General features: G+C 43.1%; 1 protein-coding gene across 1 annotated transcript in view; it reads right to left on the bottom strand.

Moving 5' to 3' along the window:
• USP10 (ubiquitin specific peptidase 10) overlaps positions 1–19,495 on the bottom strand; it is a 67,724-nt gene that overhangs the window by 28,850 nt on the left and 19,379 nt on the right. Inside the window, exons 2-3 of the mRNA XM_022583021.3 lie at positions 8,999–9,067; positions 2,225–2,285 (exon numbers count right to left, since the gene is read on the bottom strand). Of these exons, the coding sequence (XP_022438729.1) occupies positions 2,225–2,285; positions 8,999–9,067 (130 nt within the window). The remainder of the gene's footprint in view (positions 1–2,224; positions 2,286–8,998; positions 9,068–19,495) is intronic.

The raw sequence follows: 19,495 nt of genomic DNA, 5'->3' as shown, positions 1-19,495 counted from the left end.
GCTGGCTATGGTGGGCAATAGAACAAATCCCTCTAAAGTGTTCATCCAAAACCATCCTGAGGGCTTCGCTTCCCTGGTGGCGCAGTGGTTGAGAGTCCGCCTGCCGATGCAGGGGACACGGGTTCGTGCCCCGATCCGGGAAGATCCCACATGCCGTGGAGAGTCTGGGCCCGTGAGCCATGGCCACTGAGCCTGCGTGTCTGGAGCCTGTGCTCCGCAAAGGGAGAGGCCACAACAGTGAGAGGCCCACGTACCGCAAAACAAACAAAAAAACCATCCTGAGAGTCTACAGCACGGCAGATACTATACTGTGCAGCTGCTAAACGCAGAAATGGATGAACTGTGGTCTCTGCCACCCACAGCTGAACTCAGCCTAAAGAGGGAGGCAGAGTGAGCTAGCACTGCAGGAGAAACAAAAGTAACGGAAACAGAGCAGAAAAGGCCTTGGAGAAAAGGGGCCTTTAAGCTGGCCTGTCACTAACAGTGTGAGCAGCCGTGATTTTGGAGGATTAAAAGATGGACTTGAGAAGAGAGAGGAGAGAATGGAGAAAAAGAAACAAGAAGGGGCTTCCCTGGTGGCGCAGTGGTTAAGAATCCACCTGCCAATGCAGGGGACACGGGTTCAAGCCCTGGCCTGGGAAGATCCTACATGCCATGGAGCAACTAAGCCCGTGTGCCACAACTACTGAGCCTGTGCTCTAGAGCTCGTGAGCCACAACTACTGAGCCCACAGGCCACAACTACTGGAGCCCGTGCACCTAGAGCCCATGCCCCACAACAAGAGAAGCCACCGTAACGAGAAGCCTGCCCACGGCAATGAAGAGTAGCCCCGCTCGCTGCAACTAGAGAAAGCCCACGCACAGCAACAAAGACCCAACGCAGCCAAAAATAATTAAAAAAAAAACAGTCAAGAAGCGTAACTGAGCAAGGATGCCAGCCTAGAAAGAGGAATGTGGCGAGCGAGCGAGCGAGAGAGCGAGAGAGAGCGAGCGAGCGAGAGAGAGAGAGAGAGAGAGAGAGAGAGAAGAAGGAAATGGATTAGAGGCGAATGACATTGGAACACTGGGGGGTCAGACGAGGGGAGGAGGGGGAGGTGCAGCCTCCATCTCCAGCCTAAGCGACTGGGAGGATGGTGAGGCCACTACCTGGACCAGGACGGAAGGACTATTATGACAGGGAAAATAATGAGACATCTGTTAAGCACTGAGTAAACACCTGTGGCACACCTCCTATGTGCCAAGTACACGAAGATAGGGAGAACCTCAACCCACAGATAACAAAGGCAGTCTGGAGGCTGGGCGGCCCTGCAAGGGCATGTGGGTCCCTGTGGCATCGCTTAGCTTACTGTCGCCCTAAGCAATCGTTGGAGCTGTCCTCTCCCTCTGCTCCTTACAAAGCTGCTAATAATTTTAGATATAATCACTTTCTCATTTTACTATAGACAGAAAGTTTACATAGTCTTTTCAGGGTTTATATTTGAATCTAAACTATAATAAAACCCTTTCACAGGTCAGACAAGGCTAAAGAAACAGGGAACCAAATCCCTGCTCTCAAAGAAAAGGTTAGGCTTTTAGCTTCTCCAAGGCCAGCGAGAACCTTTAACACAATGCAAACTGAAAAACGGTCTAACGGGTTTGACATGTGCAAGGCCCCTGCTGTTAGTAACACTGGGCACTTAAATAATACGAAAGGGCTGCATCTCAACAACGGCCATCTCCACTGATCAGCTCAGTGTCTGGGACAGAGGCAATCAATCAATCAATAACAACAGGCCAAGAGGTGAAGAGCTCACCTGAATTCCCAAGAGCCTTGGTGACATAAACACAAACTGCAGGACAACAGACCTGAGCTGCCACTGAACCGGGCAGAAAGCACGTGCTCAGAGAATCGCCAGCTCTGGACCCAGCAGCCAGCGCATCCGGAGAGAAAGCTCACTTCAGAACCTTTACAAAGAGCTTTGGCTATGAAGGAATACACATCTGTGTCACTGAGGACTGTTAGGAGAAATCAGAAATGAGCAACTGTTTCCTTACCTCACCTTTGCACGTCCGGCACTCTGAAGCACAGAAAGTGGTTCGGTGATTAAATCTGCTACAGCTCACAGCAAAAACAGCAAGCAATAAGGGAACGCTTATCCAAAAGGTATGGACCAACAGAACACCACTTCCAGGGAGCCTGCCCACCCCGCACGCACGTCAGGGAATGAAGGAGAGCTCAAGCTTACCATCGGGTAGCTCACCAGCGGCCTGTGCGCCACACAGAACTGCTCCACCGTACGGAGGAAGCTGCACAGGGAACCGGAAAACAAACTTTAATTCAACCAATCGTTAAAACGCAAAACATGCTATTTCATTAAAGCAACCTTCATTAAAACACTTTATCCATGCAACTTCTCGTGACATTTTAACAAAATAACACAGACGGAGAGACAGTAAGATTAAACATCTTCATTTTAAAACACCATTGGAATGCTTTCAAACATTTATTGTTAATAAACAGATTCAAAAATGAGGCAAAAAATAAAAATGGGCTCCAACGGACATGTCAATCCACTACAATAAAAGGCTCATGACACACCCTTCATTTCACAGGAGTTGCAGACTGCCCACCAATGCAACAGTGCTTGTCTTTCTCCATCCACTAGTAAAGAGTCTTCGTGACCATCTGCGCTTGACGTTCAGCATCACTACACGTCCACTCAGCCAGAGGCAGGAGCCAGGCCCAGGGGCAGAGAGTGGACAAAGCCCCTGAGAAGGAAAAGCCTGGGAATCGTGGCTCCCTTTTTCACAGGAGGCCTTAGACAACGGAATTAAGGGCTAGTGATCACATTCCTTGTTTGGAAGAGAGAAAGCAAAACAGCAGGTGTCTGAGCTCTTTGTAAATGCAGGAAGGTATCATGAATATACCAAAATGTTCCTTCCTAGCTATTCCATAATACTTAGAGGAGTTACAAATGTTTCATATGGATATGTTTGAGGTGAGAAAGTTTAGGATGGGAAGGGGTAAGGTAAGTGGAGAGAGAACTGCTACCTGAAAGCAGAACAAAAGAACAGAACAATTATCGATACATCCTAACACAGAACTTCTCGAAGTCTGCACACTGCAGCACACACAGTACAATGGCCTCGGGTGCCTGGATGGGGTGCCGGAGTCTGCGATGTTCAGAGCACCCGTGAGATTCTCATGCCCACGACTGTCTGGGAACTACTAAAGTAGCTTCCTCAGCTGCTTTCTGCAGTCAAACTTACTAAGTCAATTCAACAATCACAGGATAAAAGTTCTCGCCTGAGAGAATTAATGACAAATAAGAAGCTAAGAAAACAAAGGCAGATTTGAAAGGAACTGACCGCTTTCTGGACTTGAGAGCAGCATAAGTTTCCACCACACGGGGGCACCCCAGCATTCATCACGGCAAAGCCCAGGTGGGCTGCACTTGGCCTGGCACCTGCAGCGCAAGACCATTCCACATAACATCCAAACGCTCACACCCGGTGCCCCAGCATTTACCGCTGGCATGGACACACGGAGCAGAAATGCCTCTGGGGAAGCCACAAATCAGGGTAGTGTCACTCGGGAGTCACGCAGGACGTTTAGCAAACGCCCATACACAGAAAACTGCCTTTTTGCTTCCATCAGTGATACTAGGGTGCCCCCTGCTGATGAAAATTACACAGCTGTAAGGTGCTCAAAGTATTTTACTTTGTTTTTTAAAATCACACTGCACTTCCACAAAATCTAGGGAGTGGTAGAGGCAGGATCTGAAAACAAGAGCACCCGGCACACTCCAGGGCAATACTACCATTTTCTGTTAGTGTATTTAAAACATTTATTTTCATTTACTAATCTGGTAAGTGCATAATTGTGGGAATTACTGAATGCTGAGTGAGTCCAGGCACAGAAAAAATGTGTTTTATTTTTATTCTATAGCCTCATACATGGCGCCTTTAATTCAATGAACCTCTGGTCACTTGTAAGATGCCCCTTAGTCTGTGGTAAGTGGTATAATAAACACACAGCAGAATAAAAGTGTAAGACGTGTTCAATGTTCTCATAGTTACTTATAAGAATAGAGAATTTTAAAAGCACAGCAAAAATATAAAATCTCCCACACAACTGCAAACTGAGCAGCGTAAAAAATAGAAATCTAGTTCCATCAGATGCAAAATCAAACCGACTCAGTCTGAAAACAGTGCTATCACACTGTGAGGTCAATATTTGGGCCCTTCAGTAAGAAGGCAATATTTTAAAATCTTTTTGGTGCTGCCACTATTTACTGTGCTCTCTCTAAAAGACCCTCATGAACCCTGAATCTCCCCTCTGAAATCCCAATAAGACACCAAACCACTGAGAATAACTGTCTTAACTCTGCATCACTATACACACCCACACATGCAGGCACACACCTCTACAGCTTGGACTATGCTATCCTGGGCTTGTTTATTCCACGGCTGGTTGAGGTGTAAGAGTTGCCCAAAGTTGAGTTTCTGGAAAGCTTCAAGAACAATAAGCATTGTCTCCCTATTTGTGAACACCAATATAATAGGATTATGACTGGGGCTCAAAATACACTTGTTCAGTAAGTACACTGTACGTTTTTTCCAGTTGGAGAAATTCATTTTTAAATTGCCCTGGCTTACCAACTGGAAGACAGCTTTACAAAAGGTATCAAAACTCTCAGCTGAGAGGTATGATGCTTTTGTAGAAAGTTAGACTATTTTTACATTTTAACACCCTGTATTTCTCAAATGTGGTTTCTCAGCCCTTGGTCCCAAGCAAAGAAAAAATACTTTAATGTTCCTAATAGCCAAAAAACTATACGACAGGGTTCTAATTTATGCCATGGCCACATGGAAGGGACTGTGAAAGTATGAGGTGCAATTATTTTATCTTTGAGATAAAAGGTCAAACAAATGATTATGCAGTGGAATGAGATAACCATTCCTCACCCACCAATGCAACCACACACCACCCCCATTAAGCAGTCCATGTCCCATGTGATGATATTACTATTATAACCCAGCCCCCTGTGTTATAATAATTATACAGTGAGAAAGATAACTCAGCCTAATCATGTTAATTAGCCTGTGTTTCTCTTTTGCAGGTTACTGGACCATATGTGATTCTGACAGTCAACACCTGTCATACCTCCCCCCAAACACTGATGGCACACAACTATATAGCTTCCGCAAATAAAGAGTCTGGGGACTTCCCTGGTGGCACAGTGAATAGGACTCCGTGCTCCCAATGCAGGGGGCCTGGGTTCGATCCCTGGTCAGGGAACTAGATCCCACATACCACGACTAAGAGTTCGCGTGACACCACTAAAGATCCCGTATGCCACAACTGAACGTCCCACGTGTTGCAACTAAGACTCAGCACAACCAAATAAATAAATAAATTTTTTTTTAAAGTTTGATGTAACTTTACTATCAAAATCCTTCATATCTACTAACATTTGGTATACACGAAATACTACACAATACATTAATGGCTTCCCAACATTTCTGTGAGGTAAATAAGCATCCTCCACTTTCCAAATTTACAGTTTTAAAAAAAGGCACAATGAGATGGAGGAAACTTGCCCAAGACCATCAAGCCTGTTTAAGTAGCAAAGGGAGAAAGGAACCCAGCTCTTTAGACTTGATATATGGTACATTCTCCATTTTCATACCACAGGAAAGCCCAAGTTTTTATTCTGACACTTACTTGCAAAGAGGCACTCACAAACTCTCTCTCTCACACACACACACACACACACACACTCACTTGAGACAAGCTATAAAGTACAGAATTGGGCTTTTATTGTTTCTTTAAACTCTTAATCACAAAGAGCACAGTTACAGTTAGCCTGTGGTGTTCCCAGCAAGTACCACCATACTTTAGCGTGAGTCAAGACAGAAATTGTTTAAAACTTGAATCATTAATATAGTACACAGAGTATAACCTCAATTAACACTAGCACTTGGGGAATACAGGGTTTGATTATGTTTGTCCTAATTAACTGCTTTTTAAATCATTAAAGACTAAACTTCAATCCTTACTCCACAGAGTTCTAAAATGCATAGATACATTTTATTGCCTGAGGAAATACAATATATCATCTAGGTTTCACTATTTCCCAGCTCATATCCTTAGATTTCTTAAAATCATAACTGCTAACATCAACAAACACAAAAGACAGAGATGGCATTGAGCTGAATTTGCTCATTTTCTAAAATAAAACCTGATATAAGCTTTATCTTCTCTGATATCTTTCTTTTTCCTAAAGTGAAGAAAACAAGTAATAAATCTTTCTTATATCTGCATAGCCTACATAATGCTTTCAATATGCTCTCATTTAATCCTACTTCCACAATCCTAAAAAATTTTACAATTCAAGAAGCCAGGGTGAAGAGCCAAGGACTTGCCAAGGTCACATGTAAGTGGCCCACCCAGACACTAACCCTGTTTTGAGCACTTAACTTCTCCTGCCCCATTTTAACAAACAAAAGAACTCCATACATGAATATCTAATAGGCATGCAAATACCCAAAATTAAGGAGTCTAAAAGGCTAGTTAGATTTCATTAAAAGTTAACTAAGATTTTACTTAATATATACACTTACTTCTCCCTTTTCTCCTTTTCAATGCAATTTCAACAGTCTTCATATTTAAAACATCAATCTGAAAAAACGTTCCAGATAAGTTTTTATTAAACTAAAATAGTAACCATCAATCACATGAAGAGTGGACATAAAAGAGGACCTGGATGGAGATATAGCACAATCCTGTTCAGGAAACTATCATAGAGATGTTAACTCTCCTACAAATTAATGCATAATTTTAACACAATTCCAATTGAAATTTCAATAGGATTTTTCATGGAACCTCAAGGGGTGATGATAAATTCCTAGGGAAGAGTTATGGATGAATAAGAGACAAAATACCTGTAAGTATAAAAGGGTGCCTGTCCTATCGTAAGACTGATTATAAAGCTGCTGCAATTAAAACAGGGGAACCAGAACCCACTGAGCCCATGTGGAGATGTGCGGCCTGACTGTGGCACCCCAGTAAAGGGCGAATGGTGTTGGGACAACTTGCTATTGCCATTGGGTGGGGGGAGGTTAACACACACACACACACACACACACACACACACACACACACACAATCACCACCACAATCCCAGTTTCATTATATACTAAACTGAAAACAAAAACTTTAAAACTTTTTAAATGTCTTTATTACCTCAAGGAAAGGAAGAATTTCTTAAAGATATTTTTTAAAAAAACCAAAAATCCACAAACCATGAGGAAAAAAAATCAATACATTTAACATTAAAACTTAAAAATGTACTCCCAAAGATTATTAATCCTATAAATCAATTTTTAAAAAAGACAAGCCGGGGCTTCCCTGGTGGCCCAGCGGTTGAGAGTCCGCCTGCCGATGCAGGGGACACGGGTTCGTGCCCCGGTCCGGGAAGATCCCACAGGCCGCAGAGCGGCTGGGCCCGTGAGCCATGGCCGCTGAGCCTGCGCGTCCGAAGCCTGTGCTCCGCAACGGGAGAGGCCACAGCAGTGAGAGGCCCGCGTACCGCAAAAAAAAAAAGAAAGACAAGCCATTTGATAAAAATATGGACAAGGGATATAGACCAGGTAATTAACAGAAGAGTAGAAAATCTACACTGCCAAGAGACATATGAGTAATGTAATGGTGCTCAATTGTTTGTAATCTCGAAATGCAAATTAAAATAATGAAAATCCATTTACTACCCATCAGATTAACAAAAATTTTAACTATGTCTATGCTGACAATTAGCAAGAATTTTTTTAGGGACTTCCCTGGTGGCACAGTGGTTAAGAATCCACCTTACAATGCAGGGGACACGGGTTCAATCCCGGGTCCGGGAAGATCCCAGACGCCGTGGAGCAACTAAGCCCATGCACCACAACTACTGAGCCCGCATGCCACAACTACTGAAGTCTGCGCACCTAGAGCCCGCAAGCCACAACTACTGAAGCCCGCGTGCCTGGAGCCCACGCTCCGCAACAACAGAAGCCACTTCAATGAGAAGTCCGTGCACGGCAACGAAGAGCCAAAGCAGCTCCAAAGAAAAAAGAAGAATTGTTTTAAAAAATGAGATCTAAAAACCCTCATGCACTGCTGATGGTAAGGGAGACTGTTAAAACCACTTATAAGGCAGACGCACAGTCTGTAATAAAACTAAAGATTCTTATTCCTTGCAGAGCCTCACAACTCCATTCCTAGGAATATTTCCTGGAGAAACCCACAGAGGAGCATTAGGAGACATGACAAAATGTTTACTGCCACATTTTTGTAACAGTGGAAGAAATGAAGACTTAAATACTCCTCAACGGGGGAAAAGGTATGTTCAATATTTAACAATTAACGGTGAATTCCCTAGCGGTCCAGTGGTTAGGACTCGGTGCTTTCACTGCCGTGGGCCCAGGATAATTCTCTGGTTGGGGAAGTAAGATCCCACAAACCACGCAGGGTACGGCCAAAAAAAAACAAACAAAAAAATTTAACAATTAAAATCAAAGACCAAGAACTAAATGTACAGATAAATCTAAAGAATATTTAACTTAAAATAAACAAACTACAAAATGATGGATACAGTATGAAACCACTTATGTGACATTTTTAACCACAAAAACAATACGCTGTACTATCTACCAATACATATGTATGTAGTACAAGGTGAAAACCATAGTCAGGAAACAATGTTGAGCAATTTCAGCAGAGTCAGCATTTCTGGAGAAGGAGGATGAGAGGATACAATGGGGGCTTCCACTGTAATGCTTTGCTATTTATAAATATAGCAAAATGTTAACAGTAGTCAAATCTGATTGGTGGGTTCAGTCATTTCTCATGTTAGTCTCTACGCTCTTCTGTACACTGGAACTCCTAATCAAAAGGCATATACTAAAAAACAAGAACTAAAACAACCATCAATTAAACCTATGCACGTACTCAATAAAAGAAAGTTGTGTCTTACCTCAACTGAAGAGCGAGGAGTCACAAAGAACTGATTGAATTCATCAGGGCTAAAATCTCCAAAAATATACTGAAAAAAAGAGAATTACTGATCACATAAAATACACAAATCATACAGTTTCAGAAAAAAAGCGTTATATCTCAATCCTATGACTAATTGGGCCAGAACCAACACCCTTTCCCCATTAAACAAATCAAGGATCTGCAAACAGATTCCTAGATGGAGTGTTTTCCAATTACAAATAATAAAATACTTAGGTTTTCCATAAATTGTCAAAGAACAGCCTAAGGTTAATAGAGCTTACTTTTGTTACCAAGGCTGTTGCCCCAGAATCATACCCCTGCCCCTCCCTCAAATAGAAACCTTATTCTTATCTAAGTTTCGGGAGGAAGCTGCAAAGAGGAAAAAACAACTGGTTAAAACCAACAAGGCCCAAGATGGCGGAAGATGTGACTTCCAGCGGAAGTTGAGTCTCATTACATTCTCATTGTAATACATTAGCATATGCTAAATGACCCACCCACCGGCACCAGTTGAGGACTGCCATGACAACTGAGAAAGCCCATACAAGGGCTGAAAAGGAGAACTGCAACAGTCCCAGGTCCAAACCACACCCCTGTTCTCCAATAAGTCATGAATATTCCTCCCACTCTTTCCAAATCCCTCTCTTTTACCTTGACCCTCCTATATATTTGGTATCTCTGCCCAAAGTGGGTTGAGAAGTTGATTTGGAACTAGGTTCCTGCTTCTCCATTCTTTGGCCACTGAATAAAGCTTGTGCTGTTCCAGTCTCAGCACCGGTTTTGTTACTGGCTGCACAAATCCGACCAGAAAAAGAACCTCCCTAGCGGAGACAGGTGGCCTCAGCTGGGGCTTAGGACCACAGCTCGGCAACACTTTGAAACAGGTCAACTCTGTACACCAAACTTGTAAGTAGACTCCTGCTTGCAGGAGAATTTTTTTGGTTCACAAACATTTCTAGTTGTTCCATTTACCTTTCGGCTGACTCATGTCACTACCTCCATTTCAGCTTTCCCTACCATACATGCTAAAGAAAAGCAAAAAACGTGGTTCCAACGGGAAGACAGGGAAATCCAAAAAAGGGAAATGTTAATGACTCTGATGGATGAACTTTAAAAATATATGTGTAATTTTTTTACCTTAAAAGTACACTGGGACGTGATAAACAGATAAACATATTGTTCGACAGACACAAACCTCGCTGTGAACTCTCACTTCATAGAATTCTGAACGTTACTTTCTGAAAAACTGGTTAACCCACACGGAAGTTTGATGAGCGCCAAGCAGTTCATATTCTCCCTGAAGCTTCAAGAAACAAGTCGTTGATAAGAATCAGTATGACCTGATTTCTACAACAGAGAATCACTCACTTAATCAATACTTATTTAGAGCCTATTAAGTGTCATGCACAACAATCGGTATTAGATATAAAAATGGCAAAAGCAGAGTTGTGGTTCCTCTACTCTAACAGAACTGCAGTCTAATAACTTGTGGGGAAATTTACAGTATCTAAACATATATAAAGAGATAATAACCATTATTATTGTAACTGAGTAAATGGAAACTAAGTCTCAAAATCTGTTGGTAAGAATGCACCAGTAGGGACGTCCCTGGTGGTGCAGTGGTTAAGAATCTGCCTGCCAATGCAGGGGACAGGGGTTCAATCCCTGGTCCGGGAAGATGCCACATGCCTCAGAGCAACTAAGCACGTGCGCCACAACTACTGAAGCACGTGCGCCACAACTACTGAAGCCCGTGCGCCTAGAGCCCGTGCTCCGCAACAAGAGAAGCCACCGGAGAAGCCCGTGCACCACAACGAAGAGTAGCCCCCACTCGCCGCAACTAGAGAAAGCCCGCGTGCAGCAACCAAGACCTAACGCTGCCAAAAATATAAATAAATAAATTTATTTTTAAAAAGAAGGGCGGGAGGTTTCCTGGTGGCGCTGTGGTTGAGAGTCCGCCTGCCAATGCAGGGGACACGGGTTCGTGCCCCGGGCCACGAGGATCCCACGTGCCGCAGAGCGGCTGGGCCCGTAAGCCATGGCCGCTGAGCCTGCGTGTCCAGAGCCTGTGCTCCGCAACGGGAGAGACCACAACAGTGAGGGGCCCGCGTACCGCAAAAAATAAAAAATAAAAAGAAGGGGGGGCTTCCCTGGTGGCGCAGTGTCTGAGAGTCCGCCTGCCGATGCAGGGAACACGGGTTCGGGCCCCAGTCCGGGAAAATCCCACACGCCGCGGAGCCTGTGCGTCTGGAGCCTGTGCTCCGCAACGGGAGAGGCCACGACAGTGCGAGGCCCGCGTAACGCAAAAAAAAAGGGGGGGGGGGGCCAATTACGGAACCAGAAAGTATTCACAGAAATCAGATTATTAAATTTAAATTACTAAATTTACAAGCTCAACAGAAGATCTTAAAGTAGAATCAACAAAATAAATACAAAGCAAGAGAGCAATGCCTTGAAAGTTCCAAGAAAAAAATTTCCTTTTTGTTTTCATAAATTCTATTCTATAGTTTATTACTCAAGTGCAATAGGCAAAATAATTCTCTGACACTCATACACCCTTGGGATGGGCGGGGTGGGCTGCTTAAGAATTCCAGAAAATGAATTCAAGAGATACATGAGCAGTAACAAAGAGGATCCAAAAGATGATTGACACTGTAGCTGTGAAGCCCAATGCAAACATGAAGACTCATGTTGTTTCTCTCTTTTTTTTTTTTTTTTTGCGGTACACAGGCCTCTCACTGTTGTGGCCTCTCCCGTTGTGGAGCACAGGCCCCGGACGCGCAGGCTCAGCGGCCATGGCTCACGGGCCTAGCCGCTCCGCAGCATGTGGGATCTTCCCGGACCGGGGCACGAACCCACGAACCCGTGTCCCCTGCATCGGCAGGCGGACTCTCAACCACTGCGCCACCAGGGAAGCCCCTATTCTTTTTTTTTTTTTAATTTATTTATTTTTTATATAGCAGGTTCTTATTAGTTTTCAATTTTATACATATTAGTGTATATATGTTAATCCCAATCTCCCAATTCACCCCACCCCGCTTTCCCCCCTTGGTGTCCATGCGTTTGTTGTCTACATCTGTGTCTCTATTTCTGCCTTGCAAACCGGTTCATCTGTACCGTTTTTCTAGATTCCACATATATGCGTTAATATACAATATTTGTTTTTCTCTTTCTGACTTATTTCACTCTGTATGACAGTCTCTAGGTCCATCCACTTCTCTACAAATGACCCAATTTCATTCCTTTCAATGGCTGAATAATATTCCATTGTATATATGAACCACATCTTCTCTATCCATTCGTCTGTCGATGGGCATTTAGGTTGCTTGCATGACCTGGCCATTGTAAATAGTGCTGCAATGAACATTGGGGTGCATGTGTCTTTTTGAATTATGGTTTTCTCAGGGTATATGCCCAATAGTGGGATTGCTGGGTCTAAGTTATTCTCTTTAGGCTGTTGTGTTTTTCTTTTTTTAATTTTAACTTATTTATTTATTTTTATTTTTGGCTGCCTTGGGTCTTTGTTGCTGTGCACAGGCTATTCTTCGTTGAAGTTCCCAGGCTTCTCATTGTGGTGGCTTCTCTTGTTGCAGAAAACGGGCTCTAGGCGCACGGGCTTCAGTAGTTGTGGCATATGGGCTCAGTAGTTGTGGCTCACGGGCTCTAGAGCGCAGGCTCAGTAGTTGTGGCACACGGGCTTAGTTGCTCCACGGCATGTGGGATCTTCCCGGGACCAGGGCTCGAACCCGTGTCCCCTGCACTGGCAGGCGGATTCTTAACCACTGTGCCACCAGTGAAGTCCCTATGCTGGTTTTCTCTTGGAAAAACAAAAATAAATGAAATGCTCATTTAAATCACATTTCTAAGTAAATTTCTTTGAGTTCCTATATAAAGTCTTTTTTAAAAAAAAGAGAAATTGGCTAATCCAATAAGAGAATTAAAATTCCAAAAGATTTAATAAAATCTTGTCAATCAAGGGGGAGGGGCGACAGAACCGTGACACCCCCACACACACACCTTGCAAGCCTTCTTGTCAAGTCCCTGTGCCAGTCTGCTGGGAGCAACCTCATGGTCAACAGAATGCTTAGAAAGGCTCCAGGGAAAGCCTTTTTCTATTATTTTCAATTTTACTATTTTTACTTAATTCTTTATTTGTTAAGTATTATTTGAAAAGCTTTGCTATAGATTTTAAATGTGCTTTCTCATTACAACTTCATGTTAACAACTTCACGGGTATGCACCTTTAACCTGATTACAAAATCCACGTGGGGGGGGCAGGGCAGGGCACGGATTCCCCAGCAGTCCAGTGGTGAGGACTCCACTGCAGGGGGCACGGGTGCAAGCCCTGGTCACAGGGAACTAAGATCCCGCATGCCCTGTGGTGAGGCTAAAACAAAACGAACAGCACACACACCAAACTCACTGGGTGGTTGGGGTGGGGGTGGGGCTGAGGAAGGAGCAAGTACAGAGAGCAGAAATCTCCAGACACAGGGAGGGTGGGAGGGAGGGAGACGCAGAGGGAGGAGATATGGGGACATATGTATATGTATAGCTGATTCACTTTGTTATAAAGCAGAAACTAACACACCACACTGTAAAGCAATTATACTCCAATAAAGATGTTAAAAAAAAAAAAGAAAGAAATTTTCATGGCAAAAAAAAAAAAAAGAAATCTCCAAGACACTGTTAAATAGAAAACATTCTTTAGGTAAAAAAAAAAAAAAAGGAGGAAAACAGGAATATTGATTTGTGTTTGCATAAAGAGATAGATATTGGAGAGGGCACCAAGAAGGGAGTAAAACCCTTGAGTATTCAGAGTCGGGGGCAGGGCGGATCCCTGTGGAGGTGGTGGAGCAGAGAGTGAGATTTCCTAGCGTATATCTTTTCAGAGTTCTTAGTTCTGAACCATATAAATAACTAGCTATTCAAAACACTAATTGTAAAAAGTCAATGTAAACAAATCATTGTACAACTATTCAAATATACGCATTTCGCAAAGTTGTGTTTGCACCTATGTTAGTTTCAAGATCTCCCTGAGGACAGAGACTAGGACTTGATGAAAACATTAATCCAAAAAAGATACCATAAGCAACTGCCAACTATCAAATATGCAACGCTAAAGTATCATTTAACACCTGACAAACTGCTAGCCAGAGCTGCTCTGAGCTCCAATGTAACTCCTGTAACACCAGCCGACATATATCAATAAACAACTCCAACAAAACACACATGAATCACATCCTCTTGCCCTAATCGGACCTATTTTCTACCTTTAAAATGCATGAGTTTTTTAAAATAAGTAGTTACATTTCAACAATATAAAAAACAGTCCTTTCAGTTTTGCGACTGAGATAACAGAGGGAGTTGCTAAGAAGCTGGTATTACCAGCGCCTCCGCAAGGTACTCACTGCCCAGAGTTTTGGTTAGGATTTCTATTTCCTGTGCAGTGAGTATTTCCCATATGCTCATAGCAGATAAACTACATGTATCTTTTTCCTATGTATCTGTACACATATTTCTTAGACTCAAACAAAAATTCAAATGAAACATAGTAACTGCAGATAAAGAAAGGCCTGAATAGTTGGGGAGTTCATTCTCAAAGGTCAGCAAAGGTCAAGTCACTGAGGTCTCAAGTAAGGGGAGATTAAGGATAAAAGACAATTTCCTGCCATCACAGTGCTGTGAAAAAAGGTAAATATTTCTTTCACAGGCAAAGAAAGTCATGTTTCTTTGGTAACCACTCAAACATCTGCGGGAAGTGATATAATAAAACACCCCACGTAAACCTGGAGGCTGCGGGAAGTGATATAATAAAACACCCCACGTAAACCTGGAGGCTGTGACTTCATTTCAGTGCTTGTCAAAATCACCTGCAGCATTCAGAAACAATCACAGGAAGCATGACTACGAAGAAGCATTTTTTAACCACACTGTTTCAAAAAGGCAAACAGAAATACTGCTTGTACAGTAAAATTTACCTTAAACAAATAAAAAAAAAAAGTTAAATTACAAAGTTAAAGCTACAAAAGCAAAGAAAGGCCAAGTATTTATTCAACTGCAAACCCCAGTGAGTGGACATAAATCACACTGCCCTGCATTTTAGTGACAATTATTTAACTAAAACTGTATCTGAGTAAAGGTTAAAGCATCACAAGTCTTGTGACACCAAAGAGTTTATCACAGAAATTCAGGGCAGCCAATTGCCATTAAAATGTTCAAGCCTCACCATCCCCCCAAATTTTCCTAATCTTCAATCACAAATTATTTTAGATGTTTGGCAAAATGAAGAATGTTACCGAAAAGCAGGGGGAAGACTGTGCTCTTCCAAAAACTCAATGTCACAAAAGGTTGTGGAAAAGTTCCAGATTACAGGAAGCTAAAGAGACAGGACAGGCACTTCCCTGGTGGCGCAGTGGTTAAGAATCTGCCTGCCAATGCAGGGGACACGGGTTCGAGCCCTGGTCCGGGACGATCCCACATGCTGCGGAGCAACTAAGCCCGTGTGCCACAACTACTAAGCCTGCGCTCTAGAGCCTGTGCTCCGCAACAAGAGAAGCCACCGCAATGAGAAGCCCGCGCACCACAACAGAGTAGCCCCCGCTGGCCAAGGACCCACGTGCAGCAACGAAGACCCAACACAGCCAAAAGTAAAATAAATAAACTAATTTATTAAGTAAAAAAAGACAAAGAAAGAAAAGAAACACATCAGGAAAAGGGGCACGACCACAGCACATTTAGGGTAGAAACAAGCCACTTCACTGCAGCCCAGCCCCGGGGGCATGGCTGCTCTGGGTTGCGTTCGGAGCCTGGCCCCTGAGGGCCTAGGGCTGTACAGCCTGGGGAAGGGGCAGACCGAACTGGAAATAACCAAATAACCGTGTTCCTGCTAAAGGAAAGCAAAGACACAGTCTCAGCCCAAGGCAGGTAAGAAGAAGGAAACACATTTGCCAGTTGCCCGCATGACCTACAGTTGGTTCTCCACGGATCTAATGAAGCCACAGGAAACAGCACTTTCTGCTTTTTCTACAGAAAGCAGGGGACAAGGAGGACGACCACCAAAACGCGGCACTAGGGGGCGTTGGAGCACAGCTTCCAAAGCTCCATCTCCAGAAACACGAGTAATTTATATAGGCTGCCACCAAATCCATGTCCTCTGCCTTCAAAAGGACTCAGGAAAATAAGACGTCAGCCTCTGAGGTAAAAAAATTAGGATACAAAGGCATGATCAGTAAACACATTGCTGCGTGTGCACTGTACACACTGTACAGGTTCCAAGGCAATCACTGGAACCACTGTGAACCCAGCCCCTGGGACAATGTCCCGAGAACAGACGCAAAGCCAAGCCTTGCAGGGTTCAATGACAGAACCAAGCACAAAAAGTACAAAGTCTTCTCTCTCTTTTCCCAACCCAAGGAAACTGAATTTGGGAGACAGGAGGAAACATTAAGGGCTAATAAACTGTTCCAAGTGATAAAAACTTTAATTTCAGCTCTAAAATAAGGGTATGCCAGACTAAACAACCTCCGAAGTTCTTCCCAGCTCCAAAAGGATCTCCTGGATATAACCAGGAGAACACAGATTTGGAAATGCTCTCAGACTAACATGGCTACCAGGTGGTTGGCCCCTGAACACATCATGCTGACTGAAAGAGGCCAGACTCAAAGGGCCGCACATTGTATGAGTCCCTTCATGTGAAATGTCCAGAAGAGGCAAATCCCTAGAGACAGAAAGTAGATGGTGGTTGCCAGAGGCTGGGTGGGGAGGGGATTAGGGAGTCACCACTGATGGATATGAAGTTTCTTTTGTTTTTTTAATACATCTTTACTGAAGTATAATTGCTTCACAATGCTGTGCTAGTTTCTGTTGTACAATCTTTCTGGAATGATGAAATCTTCTCAAATTGACTGTGGTGATTACTTGCACAACTCTGTGAATATACTAAAACCCACCAAAATGTGCAGCTATTTTTTTTGCACAGCTACTTAAATGGGAGAATCCTATGGCATGAAATTATTTCAACTAAATAAATGAAGTAAAAAAAATCAGGTAAATACTTGCATAAAAAAAATTTAGATTTCTTTACTAAACTTTTTTTTTTTTATCAGAACCCAGTACTTGAGGACGCCAGCTGAACAGTCACTGTGTGTGTGCTCTTAACTTTGGAAAGTGGTGTGGGTGGCCTGGGGAACACCTGGAGATGACACTGTTCAGTCAACGCACAGCAGAAATTTTCATTGATTTAACCGTATGGATCCACACTGAACTGTGCTAGATTATGAGAATAAATTTTGAATAAGACAGACATAAGGTTTGGGACATCACGACAATTATAGTTTTGTCACAGCGCAAGTAGACTGCAAGTTACAAAGAGCATTACAAATGGCAGAAGCAGACAAAGGAAGAGGGACGCAGAGAAAGGCTGATTCCTCCACTGACTGGGTAGCAGCAGGATTCTGCTTACTTTCTTGGGGCCAAGGAGTCCAGAGAAGGGAACAAATGGAAAAACTGTGACAAAGCCACTCCCACAGAGAGCATCCCTCCTTAGGATTCAAATGTCAACCTACTACAGTTTAGTGTTAGCTTCATGTGGTTTGTGTATTTCATTCTGACTACTAAAGTCCTATCAAAAGTTATTCTCTCACTTTTCCAAGTAGGATTTTTGATAGGTTGGATGTATTTCTTTAAGTGCTCTCGTGGAGAGTCTAAGCTAAAACTTGTTTGCACAGACTGCATTCTCCAAATTAGAAAACATGATTCACTTAACAGAAATCCACTTTTACCAACTTTCAAGGCCTATAGTACATTACACAATGCCAGTTGAATTTTAACTTGTTTTGCTCTAAACTATTACTAAACAGCCCTCATTATACAATAACTTGGTATACAGACTTTTTATCACATGGAACAGAGCTGATAAGTTAGGGAGTCAGTGCTTGTTATCTGGGATGGCCCTAGTAGAAAGAAGTTCAAAATTCCACCTATCTTCATATCCGTTACAATCACCTTGGTGCTAATCTAGGAAGGAAACGGAAGGGATGGGAAGGGGAAAAGCAGAACACCGATAAAAAAGAAACATTTGTCAAAACTCATCAAACTATATACATTAAATGAATGAAATTCACTGCACATATATAATGCCTCCATAAAGCTGGTTTTAAAAAAGGAACAGACACCAAGTTCAATGCATCTTTCCATCGCCTGCAGTTAATGCAGTACTTGGCTTATAGCAGGTGCTCAAGAGTTCTGTTGAAAAAATTCAGGTAGAGGAGGAAGAAAAGCAAAGCCCACAACAAATACAAGTTGCAGGGCTGAGGAACGATGACCTCTAGTTCTATTGCTCTACAGCAATAGTTCCACTCCCAGATGTCAGCAGGCAACAAAACTCCAACTGAACTACTCATTGTTTCTTATTCTCCTGTTTTTACTATCGCCAGAGATGCGCCAGCAGGGGCACAATTTTCATTTTTAAATATAAACTTTTAATATAGTCACGATATAACATTTAATTTTTAAAAGTAACACTTAAACATAATCAAGAAAACAGAATTAAAGCTTTACAGAAAACATTAATAAGATGATACCTATTCTGACCTAGAGAAAAATAATTCACAATTATCACGTGGTCTCCCAAACTAAAAATAATTCACAATTATCACGTGGTCTCCCAAACTAAAGAAAAATCAACTTCCAAAATGTTAAATCTTGAAGGGGAAAAAAAAGGGCAAAACAAACCATGGATGTGCATCGGGGCAGGTCAACCTTTTGAAAGTCCATTTTTACTCCCCATCCCTACATGCCTGACCACCAAATAAGTCTCCTGTGTCCAGCATGAAGGAGGCATTCTCTAGTCTTTCTTGCCCCCTCTCTTTCCTACTTAAACTTCTTTTTAAAAACGTATTTCAGGGGACTTTCCTGGCGGCACAGTGGTTAAGAATCCGCCTGCCAATGCAGGGGACACGGGTTCGAGCCCTGGTCCGGGAAGACCCCACATGCCACAGAGCAAATAAGCCCGTGCGCCACAACTACTGAGTCTGTGTGCCACAATTAATGAAGCCTGTGCACCTAGAGCCCGTGCTCCGCAACAAGAGAAGCCACCCCGATGAGAAGCCCTCGCACCGCAACGAAGACTAGCCCCCGCTCGCCACAACTAGAGAAAGCCTGCACACAGCAACGAACACCCAATGCAGCCAAAAATAAATAAATAAACAAAATTTATTTTTTCAAAAAACATATTTCAGGCTTCCCTGGTGGCACAGTGGTTAAGAATCCGCCTGCCAATGCAGGGGACATGGGTTCGAGCCCTGGTCCGCATGCCACAACTACTGAAGCCCGTGCACCTAGAGCCTGTGCTCCACAATAAAAGAAGCACCGCAATGAGAAGTCCGCGCACTGCAACGAAGAGCATCCCCCACTCACCACAACTAGAGAAAGCCCGAGCGCAGCAACGAAAACCCAACACAGCCAAAAATAAAAT

Source organism: Delphinapterus leucas, chromosome 20 (assembly GCF_059928025.1).
Source record: "Delphinapterus leucas isolate spDelLeu-1000000601 "Yukka" chromosome 20, BTC_Dleu_Yukka2, whole genome shotgun sequence".
Classification (NCBI taxonomy): Eukaryota; Metazoa; Chordata; class Mammalia; order Artiodactyla; family Monodontidae; genus Delphinapterus; species Delphinapterus leucas.
The sequence above is the reverse complement of the archived record's forward strand: the minus strand, read 5'-3'. Positions and strand labels throughout refer to the sequence as shown.